This window comes from Oncorhynchus kisutch, linkage group LG30 (genome assembly GCF_002021735.2).
Source record: "Oncorhynchus kisutch isolate 150728-3 linkage group LG30, Okis_V2, whole genome shotgun sequence".
NCBI classification, from domain to species: domain Eukaryota; kingdom Metazoa; phylum Chordata; class Actinopteri; order Salmoniformes; family Salmonidae; genus Oncorhynchus; species Oncorhynchus kisutch.
The window spans coordinates 22,701,120-22,711,895 of record NC_034203.2 but is presented as its reverse complement, the minus strand read 5'-3'; the positions used below and the strand labels follow the sequence as shown (position 1 = coordinate 22,711,895).

General features: G+C 41.2%; 1 protein-coding gene across 1 annotated transcript; it reads right to left on the bottom strand.

The window, feature by feature from the left end:
- Positions 1–7,623: 7,623 nt before the first annotated feature.
- On the bottom strand, positions 7,624–10,437 carry LOC109874965 (transmembrane protein 70, mitochondrial). The gene is made up of 3 exons (XM_020467046.2): positions 10,138–10,437; positions 8,383–8,494; positions 7,624–8,268 (listed from the first exon to the last, which is right to left on the bottom strand). The coding sequence occupies exons 1-3, from the start codon at positions 10,318–10,320 to the stop codon at positions 7,820–7,822; spliced, it is 744 nt and encodes a 247-aa protein (XP_020322635.1). The 5' UTR covers positions 10,321–10,437; the 3' UTR covers positions 7,624–7,819.
- Between the last annotated feature and the right edge of the window lie 339 nt (positions 10,438–10,776).

Below are 10,776 nucleotides of genomic sequence, written 5' to 3'. Positions count from 1 at the left end.
CTGTATTTGCACACAGCTATGTATAAGGCTATTTTCTACTAATTGTACCCGAAGCTCCATAAAAAATGTTTTGCCCAAAATGACGAGCTGTTGTTACTTTTTAAAGGCAAAGTAAGAATTTTTAGGTGTGATTGTATTTTTCAAAATTGTGTTTTGGAAAACTAGTCTGTAAACTTTTGGAAAATGTAACTTACCATTTGATAGATATATTTTTAATTCGTGATTTTAAAATCAATTCAATAATAATGAACTTTTGCCAGGCTTACAAAGAACATCACTGAATACAAAAACAGCATGAAGCTATATTGGACAACAAGCTTTGATATTTATGATCTTCTGACTACAATGATTTTAATGGATTTTGGGGCAGTTGTTCCCCCCCATTAAGAATTAAAAGAAAGTTTACATAATTTTTTTCTGTCTGTCCAATTTTGTGTGGGGGCAGATTTCTTTATTCCATCAGAAGTTGGACCAGTGAAGGCAAGGAGGCTTTCTGAAAAGAGACATCATTTGACCATATATATACAGGTGTTAGTGATATCCCACTCAGTTTCATGTTAACGTTGTATGTTTTATTGTTCTCACTCCAAAACCCTGGATGTAGCGTTTTGATTTGCGGTCCATTGTTTTTACTCAAGCATACTGATGTACTACTTCAAATGATTTAACTTCTTATTAACGTTGGTGGCGAGAGGATAGGGGGAATTCCCATTTGCTTAAGCTGGTACAGAAGGGGTACTATTTTATTAGGAGCAGTCTAACCCCCCCCCCCCCCACCCCCCAGAGTGAAAATTGGCCCTGGGCTCAGGGATTGCTGCGGTTATCCTAAGTCTAAAATAGTGTACAACAGCTGCTGCTGGGAGAGTGTCACATTTGAAGGCATTGGAAGAGGTTGCGGATTTCCTTCTGTATGTACTCTGCTCACATCGTAGTGTGTATCAGTGAATGGAAGGAAGGTCACTGACAAACTGTTTTTGTTCCATTCTCTTTGTGTTTCCAGACAACCACTGTAAATGACAGCGGTTCAGTGGAAACAGACCTATATAATGAATGTATTGCAGCCATGGCAACTCCTTATACTGCTCCTCTAGGGGAGAAAGCCTCCTGAGTCCATAAGCTTTGAAGCATTATAACGTTTCACACTGAGTATTCTATTTTTCTGTCCCCACTGTCCTCAATTTTATCAACAGTCATTACTCCACGCAGAAGCCTGACTGACCATACTGAAATCACAACAGGAGTACGATTGACATGCCTTTAACAAATCCTGCATGCATGTACACTCCATCCCCTTGCTACACAAGGAACATGTGATGTGAAAAGTAGACATGGAAACTGGAAAGAAGCAGCAGGACTCTTGATGATTCTGGCATTGCATTTATTAACTTATGCCAGAAAGATCATTGCTCTTACACAGTTGGGAGACCTCTTTCAGACAATCCTACGCAGGTGTTATTTTATTTCCAAATGCCCTCCCATCCAACAATCTCTTAACTAATCTACTCCAAGTACTGTTCTCATCTGATCTTTGGTCTCGGCTGAAGTCTCGAACAAAAAGGGTTCGTAAGCATAGTCTGTGAGCAATTTCAGAGATCTTTTTGTGGGAATAGCCAAGGTCAAACAGCGTAAGTTACAGGCGTATTGCTGGCATGTGAATGGGAGACAGTGACAAACCCCAAACATCTCCAACTATACACACACACACACACACACACTTCATCACTTCTTGTGTGGGATACCAGACACATTTACTTTTCACCAAGTCAACGGTGTCAATTCTCATTGTGCTCAAAGTTGAAAGCATTTGTTTATTTATTCAAGGTAATAGATACATTTAAATCATATTAAAAGTATAGAAAATAACACACATTTCACATGTATTCATTAGTTGAAGGTGTTGAAAGTAGCATCACATTTAAAACTCAACTTCATAAAAAACATCCTTGGAAAAAGTTGCTTCTCCGCCCTGGTCAAAAAGGCAGCCGTTACAGCTGGTAATACATTCTGGGGGCCTGAGGAGGCTCCTTAATTAACCCTGCCCACTCCAGCCCATTCACCCCCCAACTTGCATGCTTGTTCTGCTCCATTAAACTTCAACCCCCCCTTTTCTCCAATAGAGCGAGATTGATAGGCCCTGGGGGTCAAAACTCTGAGGTCGTCCCGTCTGCACGGTGGCACCTGCTCTTCCCTGTCAGGAGCGCAACATTGCACCCACCCACTGGCTGCCGGCGGGGCTGCTAGCTACCACTTCAAATCCACTGTCAAGTTCCTCACAGCCAAGGCAGGCTTCATATATAGTACCAGTCAAAAGATTGGACACACTTACTCATTCAAGAGTTTTTATTTTTTACATTGTAGAATAATAGTGAAGACATGAAAAACTATGAAATAACACATATGGAATCATGTAGTAATCAAAAGTGTTAAAACGATGAGATTCTTCAAAGTAGCCACCCTTTGCCTTGATGACAGCTTTGCACACTCTTGGCATTCTCTCAACCAGCTTCACCTGGAATGCTTTTCCAACAGTCTTGAAGGAGTTCCCACATATGCTGAGCACTTGTTGGCTGCTTTTCCTTTACTCTGCGGTCCAACTCATCCCAAACCACCTCAATTGGGTTGTGTTCGGGTGATTGTGGAGGCCAGGTCATCTGACGCAGCACTCCATCACTCTCCTTATTGGTCAACTAGCCCTTACACAGCTAGGTGGTGTGGTGTTGGGTCATTGTCCTGCTGAAAAATAAATTATAGTCCTACAAAGCAAAACAAAACAGATGGGATGGTGTATCGCTGCAGAATGCTGTGGTAGCCATGCTGGTTAAGTGTGCCTTGAATTCTAAATTAATTACCAACAGTGTCACCAGCAAAGCACACCCACACAATCACACCTCCACACTTCAAGGTGGGAACTACACATGTGGAGATCCTCCATTCACTTACTCTGCATCTCACAAAGACATGGCGGTTGGAACCAAAAATGTCAGATTTGGACTAATCAGACCAAAGGACAGATTTACACCGGTCTAATGTCCATTGCATGTGTTTCTTGGCCCAAGCATGTCTCTTATTAGCGGTTTCTTTGCAGCACTTCGACCACAAAGGCCTGATTCACACAGTCTCCTCTGAACAGTTGATGTTGAGATGTGTGTTTTTTGAACTCTGAAGCATTTATTTGGGATGCTATTTCTGAGGCTGGTAACTCTAATGAACTTATCCTCTGCAGCAGAGGTAACTAAGTCTTCCTTTGCTGTGGCGGTCCTCATGAGAGCCAGTTTCATCATAGTGCTTGATGGTTTTAGCGACTGCACTTGAAGATACTTTCAAAGTTCTTGACATTTTCCGTAATTGAGTGACCTTCATGTCTTAAAGTAATGATGGACTGTTGTTTCTCTTTCCATATTTGAGCTGTTCTTGCCATAATATGGATTTGGTCTCAAACGCATTAAGGAGGAAAGCAATTCCACAAATTAACTGAAATGCATCCCAGGTGACTACCTCATGAAGCTGGTTGAGAGAACACCAAGAGTGTGCATCGTTGTCAAGGCAAAGGGTGGCTACTTTGAAAAATCGGAAAATGTAAATATATCTTTAACACTTTTTTGGTTACTACATGATTACATATGTGTTATTTCATAGTTGATGTCTTCACTGTTATTCTACAATGTTGAAAATAGTCAAATAAAGAAAAACCCTTGAATGAGTAGGTGTCCAAACTTTTGACTGGTACTGCATATATATATATATATATATATATATCACATTGTTGGATTGCCCCAACCAAGTTTAACATTCAGTTACATATGTATTCACCTGCCAGGCCAAGGCTCTAGCCCTCCAAAGGAAACTAAACACATGCTGAATATCATTATCATTTGTACTAACAAAGAAGCTGTAGCTACTGCTTAGTAAATCATGTCATAACAAGAGCAGGGATATGTTAGCTCTTTAAACAGATCTCAAAAACATTGTTGAATTAAATAAATGACTCCCATTTGTGGCAAGGCTCCCTAGCAATTACACACAGTATAACATACCAATCATTGCAGCAACATATGAACATCAAATTTAACTGATTACAATTGATTAGTTTATCAAAAAGGTCACAAACAGTGTGTGCTGGAGTTTAATATCTAAGTATTGCTCCTCCTTTGTTTGGTTAGAGCAGAGCATACAGAAATCAAATCTGTATCAGATCAGTTCCTCAATGAATGACACTACTCAGCAGCTGATAATGTGCATCCCCATGAGTCACAGTGGAGGACCAAAATGGCCGGCTGATGGGCTGGGAGTCAGGGAGGGGATAGTGGCTTTCCTTTCTGGCTGATCCTCACAGGCTGAAAATACTTCCACGTGTTCCTGCCAGTGCCTTCAACTGGTGTCATGAAAAGTCCCTTTTGTGGTATTTATTGATTTGTAGCAAAGTATTTTTTATTTTTAAGAAACAAGACATTTTCTGAATGACTTACTTCTTAGCTACATACAAGATATGTTATTTGTTTCATGATTGTGGAATACCACACTGGCTTGTTCCTCTTTTCACTTGACTTACAGTGCACCCTAGTGGATGTAGTCAAAACACCCTTTATAGTACATTAGTGACTCAATATCCTGACTTGAATATAGTGTTCGTTGGCATGAAGGAGCTTTCAGAGCTTGAGTTACTTAGTTGTCTTGCATTTGTATTTATTATGGATCCCCATTAGCCAAGGTAGCAGCTACTTTTCCTGCTGTCCAGCAACATAAAACAATTACATACAGTTTAAAATACTACAAGACATTACATCTCATAACAACTTACCTGACACATTCAGTGTGTTCCCTCAGGCCACTACTCCACCACCACATATTTACAATACAACATCCATGTGCACATGTGTGTCTTATTGTGGTCTCTGGCACATCAGGATTAGCATTGCAATAGACTAGTACTTTAACAACTTTGCTGGAAACAAACACTGCTCAAAAAAAATAAAAGGGAACACTTAAACAACACAATGTAATTCCAAGTCAATCACACTTCTGTGAAATCAAACTGTCCACTTAGGAAGCAACACTGATTGACAATAAATTTCACATGCTGTTGTGCAAATGGAATAGACAACAGGTGGAAATTATAGGCAATTAGCAAGACACCCCCAATAAAGGAGTGGTTCTGCAGGTGGTGACCACAGACCACTTCTCAGTTCCTATGCTTCCTGGCTGATGTTTTGGTCACTTTTGAATGCTGGCGGTTCTTTCACTCTAGTGGTAGCATGAGATGGAGTCTACAACCCACCCGCAGCCTTTGTGCAAGGAGGAGCACTGCCAGAGCCCTGCAAAATTACCTCCAGCAGGCCACAAATATGCATGTGTCTGCTCAAACAGTCAGAAACAGACTCCATGAGGGTGGTATGAGGGCCCGACGTCCACAGGTGGGGATTGTGCTTACAGCCCAACACCGTGCAGGACGTTTGGCATTTGCCAGAGAACACCAAGATTGGCAAATTCGCCACTGGCGCCCTGTGCTCTTCAGATGAAAGCAGGTTCACACTGAGCACATGTGACAGACGTGACAGAGTCTGGAGACGCTGTGGAGAACGTTCTGCTGCCTGCAACATCCTCCAGCATGACCGGTTTGACGGTGGGTCAGTCATGGTGTGGGGTGGCATTTCTTTGGGGGGCCGCACAGCCCTCCATGTGCTCGCCAGAGGTAGCCTGACTGCCATTAGGTACCAAGATGAGATCCTCAGACCCCTTGTGAGACCATATGCTGGTGCGGTTGGCCCTGGGTTCCTCCTAACGCAAGACAATGCTAGACCTCATGTGGCTGGAGTGTGTCAGCAGTTCCTTTAAGAGGAAGGCATTGATGCTATGGACTGGCCCACCCGTTCCCCAGACCTGAATCCAATTGAGCACATCTGGGACATCATGTCTCGCTCCAACCACCAACGCCACGTTGCACCACAGACTGTCCAGGAGTTGGTGGATGCTTTAGCCCAGGTCTGGGAGGAGATCCCTCAGGAGACCATCCGCCACCTCATCAGGAGCATGCCCAGGCGTTGTAGGGAGGTCATACAGGCACGTGGACGCCACACATACCACTGAGCCTCATTTGGACTAAGGACATTACATCAAAGTTGGATCAGCCTGTAGTGTGGTTTTCCACTTTAATTTTGAGTGAGACTCCAAATCCAGACCTCCATGGGTTGATAAATTTGATTTCCATTGATATTTGTGTGATTTTGTTGTCAGCACATTCAACTATGTAAAGAAAAAAGTATTTAATAAAAATATTTCATTCATTCAGATCTAGGATGTGTTATTTTAGTGTTCCCTTTATTTTTTTGAGCAGTGTATACCCATTTTACATTACACTACAGTTTAACAGTAACACCAAATCATGAGAATGTCACGCTCCACTCACATGCGTTTCCCCCTATTTCACTTCATTTGTAACGTTGACTTTCAATTTTTCCAGTTTGGCTGTCGTCTGAATTCCACAGTTTCGACGAAGACCTCGTAATTCCCCTGTAATGAGGCAAATAAAATGTACAACACGTTATTAAAACTCACATTCTTAATAATAACATATCTTAAAGCCCTTCACACGGAGGTGTACAATGTGAGGGTAAAGTAACCATGGAGGCAAAGCTGTGTCTTTAAAATATGTATATTTTTAGAAGACAAAGAATCTAGTTTTCAACAGTAAGACTTGTACTCACTTTTGGCAACACATCATAGGCCCTGAGATAAAAGAGAACAGTATCATGTAGAGATTCTGCAAAGAGGATGACCATCTGTTAGTCACACCACCCACCAGAAGTGAAATTTAACAGCATATAATTTCTGACAGTTGGAATGGTGGGTGAATATGAATATTTCTGGTACATTCCTCCTTTGAGATTACATATTTTCAGATCCGGGCAAAAGCAATATTTCCGGGATAACTTGTTCTATTTACTTCCAATTTTTATACCAGACACATTCCCCCGAAACCATTGTGGCTCTATTGAAACACAGAGTTAAAATAAAGGAAAAAAATAAGGTAGTTAGCTATGGGTTTGGTCCTAAACCGTTTTAACTGTCAAGAATGCAACACGACTAAAGAGGTGTTTAGCAAGAAACATTAAATTAGAGTATCAGAGGAAATATAAGTAATGACATTTCCAGACATCTAGTAGTTCTGGTACTTAATACGTAGTCACAGCGATATACTAGACAGTTATCTAAAATGTTCTGATTAAATTCAGTATATACATTTTACATTCTTCTCTATATGATCACTAGACAAGTAAATAAAAAGGTCTTACCATGCCAAGTATACCAGGTTGACACTCTCTGAAGAGCAAAGTTATCTTTTCTGTCCAGAAGCAGCCAAAACACAACAAAATAGTACCCAGAATTTGAAACATCATGCTAAAGTTGATACTCTGCAATGGTTTGACTTACTGCCGGTCTCCTGTTTTCAAGCAATCAACACTGTTTGCCTGACCACACCGCTCGCATATTGATTTTGTCCACCCACACCAGACGCGGTCAGGACATGCTGGTTGAAATATCAAAATGAACTCTGAACAATTGCAATCACAGTCATGTCACAAGGTGAATTTAGTTTATATTTAGTGATGAAATTAATCCATAAGCTTTGTTTAAACAAATTTTATTCATATACTCCATGTCTATACATTACCTCTTACTAGTGAAAGGAAGAAACCAACATCTCTCAAAAGTTCTTTGATATCATATAATTTATAGCCTACATTAACAACTAAGACGTACATTCACACACGTTCCATTCAACAGTTCAGACTGCAATTGGCATTATCTGTAGAATAATCCGTTAACTCTTATTAGGTTTACCATCCAAGTCTTCCGTATCAAATGAAAAGGGCTGGTCGTAACCCATGAGGTGGTTATAGTCATGAGGAATTGGGAACAGCATCGGATTCACAAGCATCGACTTCTTGTCGGCATAGAACGTGGTGAACATTTTGCTGACACCCGGTATCTTGACCTCACTCTGACGGAACACAGTCTTTTTCTCCATCAGAAGGACGTTGTAGGTGACAGCTGTGTACGTGTCAGTGTCATGGTTGTGGTACAGGCGAACCACATAGCCTTTGGTGATGATGTGGAGGAGGATGGGAGTCAGGAATGTGAAAAAACCAATGACACCACAGAAGGCCCCCTTCAGGACAAGACTCTGAACGCTGATGCCAGTCTTCAAAAGAATGTAGGGCATCATACACAGGCTGGCCCCGCTACTGGTGTAAGAGAACATCTTCACACCTGCAACAGACAAAAAATTGAATTAGTGTTTAGGCCTAGTTATTCAATGATGATAACAATGTCGATGATGAGGAGACGATCATGAGAGATTGTTTATGGTGATTAAAGTAATACCTCGGACAGAATTGCCGAGGTTCCCTGAATAGATGAGCGTCCCCTCCTCAGAGTGGTTTGTGGAAGATGTAGAGAAGCAGCAGACCATCCGTAGTACAGAGGCTGGCTGTACCTGGGCAGAGACAGACAAATGAGAAACTAGGCCATTTCTTTCCATACAATGCCTTTAACTGCTACAATTAGACCAGAACAAATAATCTATAATTTTTAAAAGAACTTGGTCCAATTCTTAATTACCTTTCAGATGAGATCTTAGAGTGTGATCAAATATGTCATAACGCAATTTGCCATGGGGGTTGTAGAGATTAATTGAATCTAACGCACTTTCAAAAGTGAATGCACTTGCACAACCAGGCAAGCGCAGATCATGCCTGACCACACCGCTCGCATATTGATTTTGTCCACCCACACCAGACGCGGTCAGGACATGCTGGTTGAAATATCAAAATGAACTCTGAACCAACTATATTAATTTGGGGACAGGTTGAAAAGCATTAAACATTTAAGACAATTTAACTAGCTAGCTTGCTGTTGCTAGCTAATTTGTCCTGGGATAGAAACATTGGGTTGTTATTTTACTTGAAATGCACAAGGTCGTCTACTCCGACAATTAATCCACAACTAAAAGGGTAAACCTAGTTCATTTCTAGGAATCTCAACTCCTTCAGGATTCTTCTGACTTTATATGGCGGTTGGCAACCAACTTTAAGGTGCATTACCACCACCAACTGGCCTGGATGTGGACTTCAGTTCGCCTTTCAATCACCCGCGTGGGTATATGCTCCTAAAAACCAATGAGGAGATGGGAGAGGCCAGACTTGCTGTGCATCACAAATAGAACCAATGACTGAATAACATGCTGACCACACCGCTAGCGTCAGATGCACGTTGCAAAAATAAATGTACACATACATGCTATTCAGTCATTGCGTGCACACGACAGCAAGCATGGCATGGCCAGGTGCTAAAATAAAAAAAGGTCCCATTTGTGATGCTGAACTGCAAGTCCGGCCTCTCCAATCTCCTCATTGGCTTTTATGAAATAAGTGTTAATTCAGTATTGTTGTAATTGTCATTATTACAAATAAAAAAATTTATTTTCTAAATTGGCCGATAAATCGGTATCTGCTTTTTTGGTCCTCCAATAATCGGTATCGGTGTTGAAAAATCATAAATCGGTCGACCTCTAGTTGTAATGCACCTTAAAGTTGGTTGCCAACCGCCAAATAAAGTCCAAAGTAAAAATAGAAGCCTGAGGAAGGAGGAGAGATGACGATAAAGGAATTCAGTTTACCGTTTAATCTCTGGAATAATTGTCAGAGTAGAGGACCTTGTGCATTTCAGGTAAAATAACAACCCAATGTTTATATCCCAGGACAAATTTGCTAGCAAGCTAAATTGCCATCAAAGTTGAATGCTTTTCGACCTGTCCTCAAATTATTATAATTGGTTCAGAGTTTGGTTTGATATTTCAACATGCATGTGCTGATCGTGTCTGGTGTGGCTGTACAAAATCAACATGCGCGCGTCCGGTTTGGTCAGGAGCATGTAAATCATACATAGAACTATCGAACGCAGTGTCGAACTATCGAGTGTAGAACTATTGAACGCAGAGCCACTAGGCTAGCTAGTTAGCTAACATAGCTTCTTTCAGCAAAAAGAAACCTACGTAACTAGCATAATAGGGCATATATCCCAGGATTGGAAGTATAACTATCTACCAGACTATCTACCAGACAAAATAAAGTCAAATACCTTTTTAGCCGCATCATTGAGAAACGACCTTTTGGCAGCGTGATACAAATACCCTTCGGTCTTCATTGGCAGCCTTCTACACGCGTGAGTAGCAGGCCTCCCATTTCGGAGGGCAACAAATTGTATACTAAACGTTTGAGAAATAGCAGTACGTAATCCACGTGCAAAGTAATGCTGAAACATTATACAATCATAAATTTAAGCCACTTTAGTAGCTTCTTTGCTAACAGCATGCACAACAGCACTGTTATTAACCCCCGCCCCTTTCTTCTTCTGTGGCAGTGGCACGCACAGGATTCTCCTTTGAGGTTTATTGGCAGACTGCACTAATACGGTGTATTGCTGCCACCTACTGTACGGGTTAGAAAAAATACTACAAAGCAAAATATGTTTTGGATGAACAAATTCATGCTAATTACACCCCGCCCCCCCCCCCCCCCCCAAAAAAAAAAAACTAAACAAATTCACAATACTACCCTGAATTTAAAAAAAAACGGTACTATTCAGATCCCTACACAGTCTCAACAACCTGGGAGGGGGGGGACCTCTTCATTCAGTACTCCCTGTTACATTTCGCCTGTAAAGTCCTGGAGATCCAGAAATTGATTTGTTGCCTTCACAATGATGTCTAGCTTCTTT

What these genes read in the sequence shown, in the direction of transcription:
- LOC109874965 (XM_020467046.2), bottom strand. Translation starts at nt 10,320, where the DNA reads ATGTTTCAGCATTACTTTGCACGTGGATTACGTACTGCTATTTCTCAA. An exon ending in TCAATGATGCGGCTAAAAAG is followed by an intron (nt 8,495 to 10,137) that starts GTATTTGACTTT and finishes GTCTCTGCCCAG; the next exon opens with GTACAGCCAGCCTCTGTACT. An exon ending in CCTCGGCAATTCTGTCCGAG is followed by an intron (nt 8,269 to 8,382) that starts GTATTACTTTAA and finishes TGTCTGTTGCAG; the next exon opens with GTGTGAAGATGTTCTCTTAC.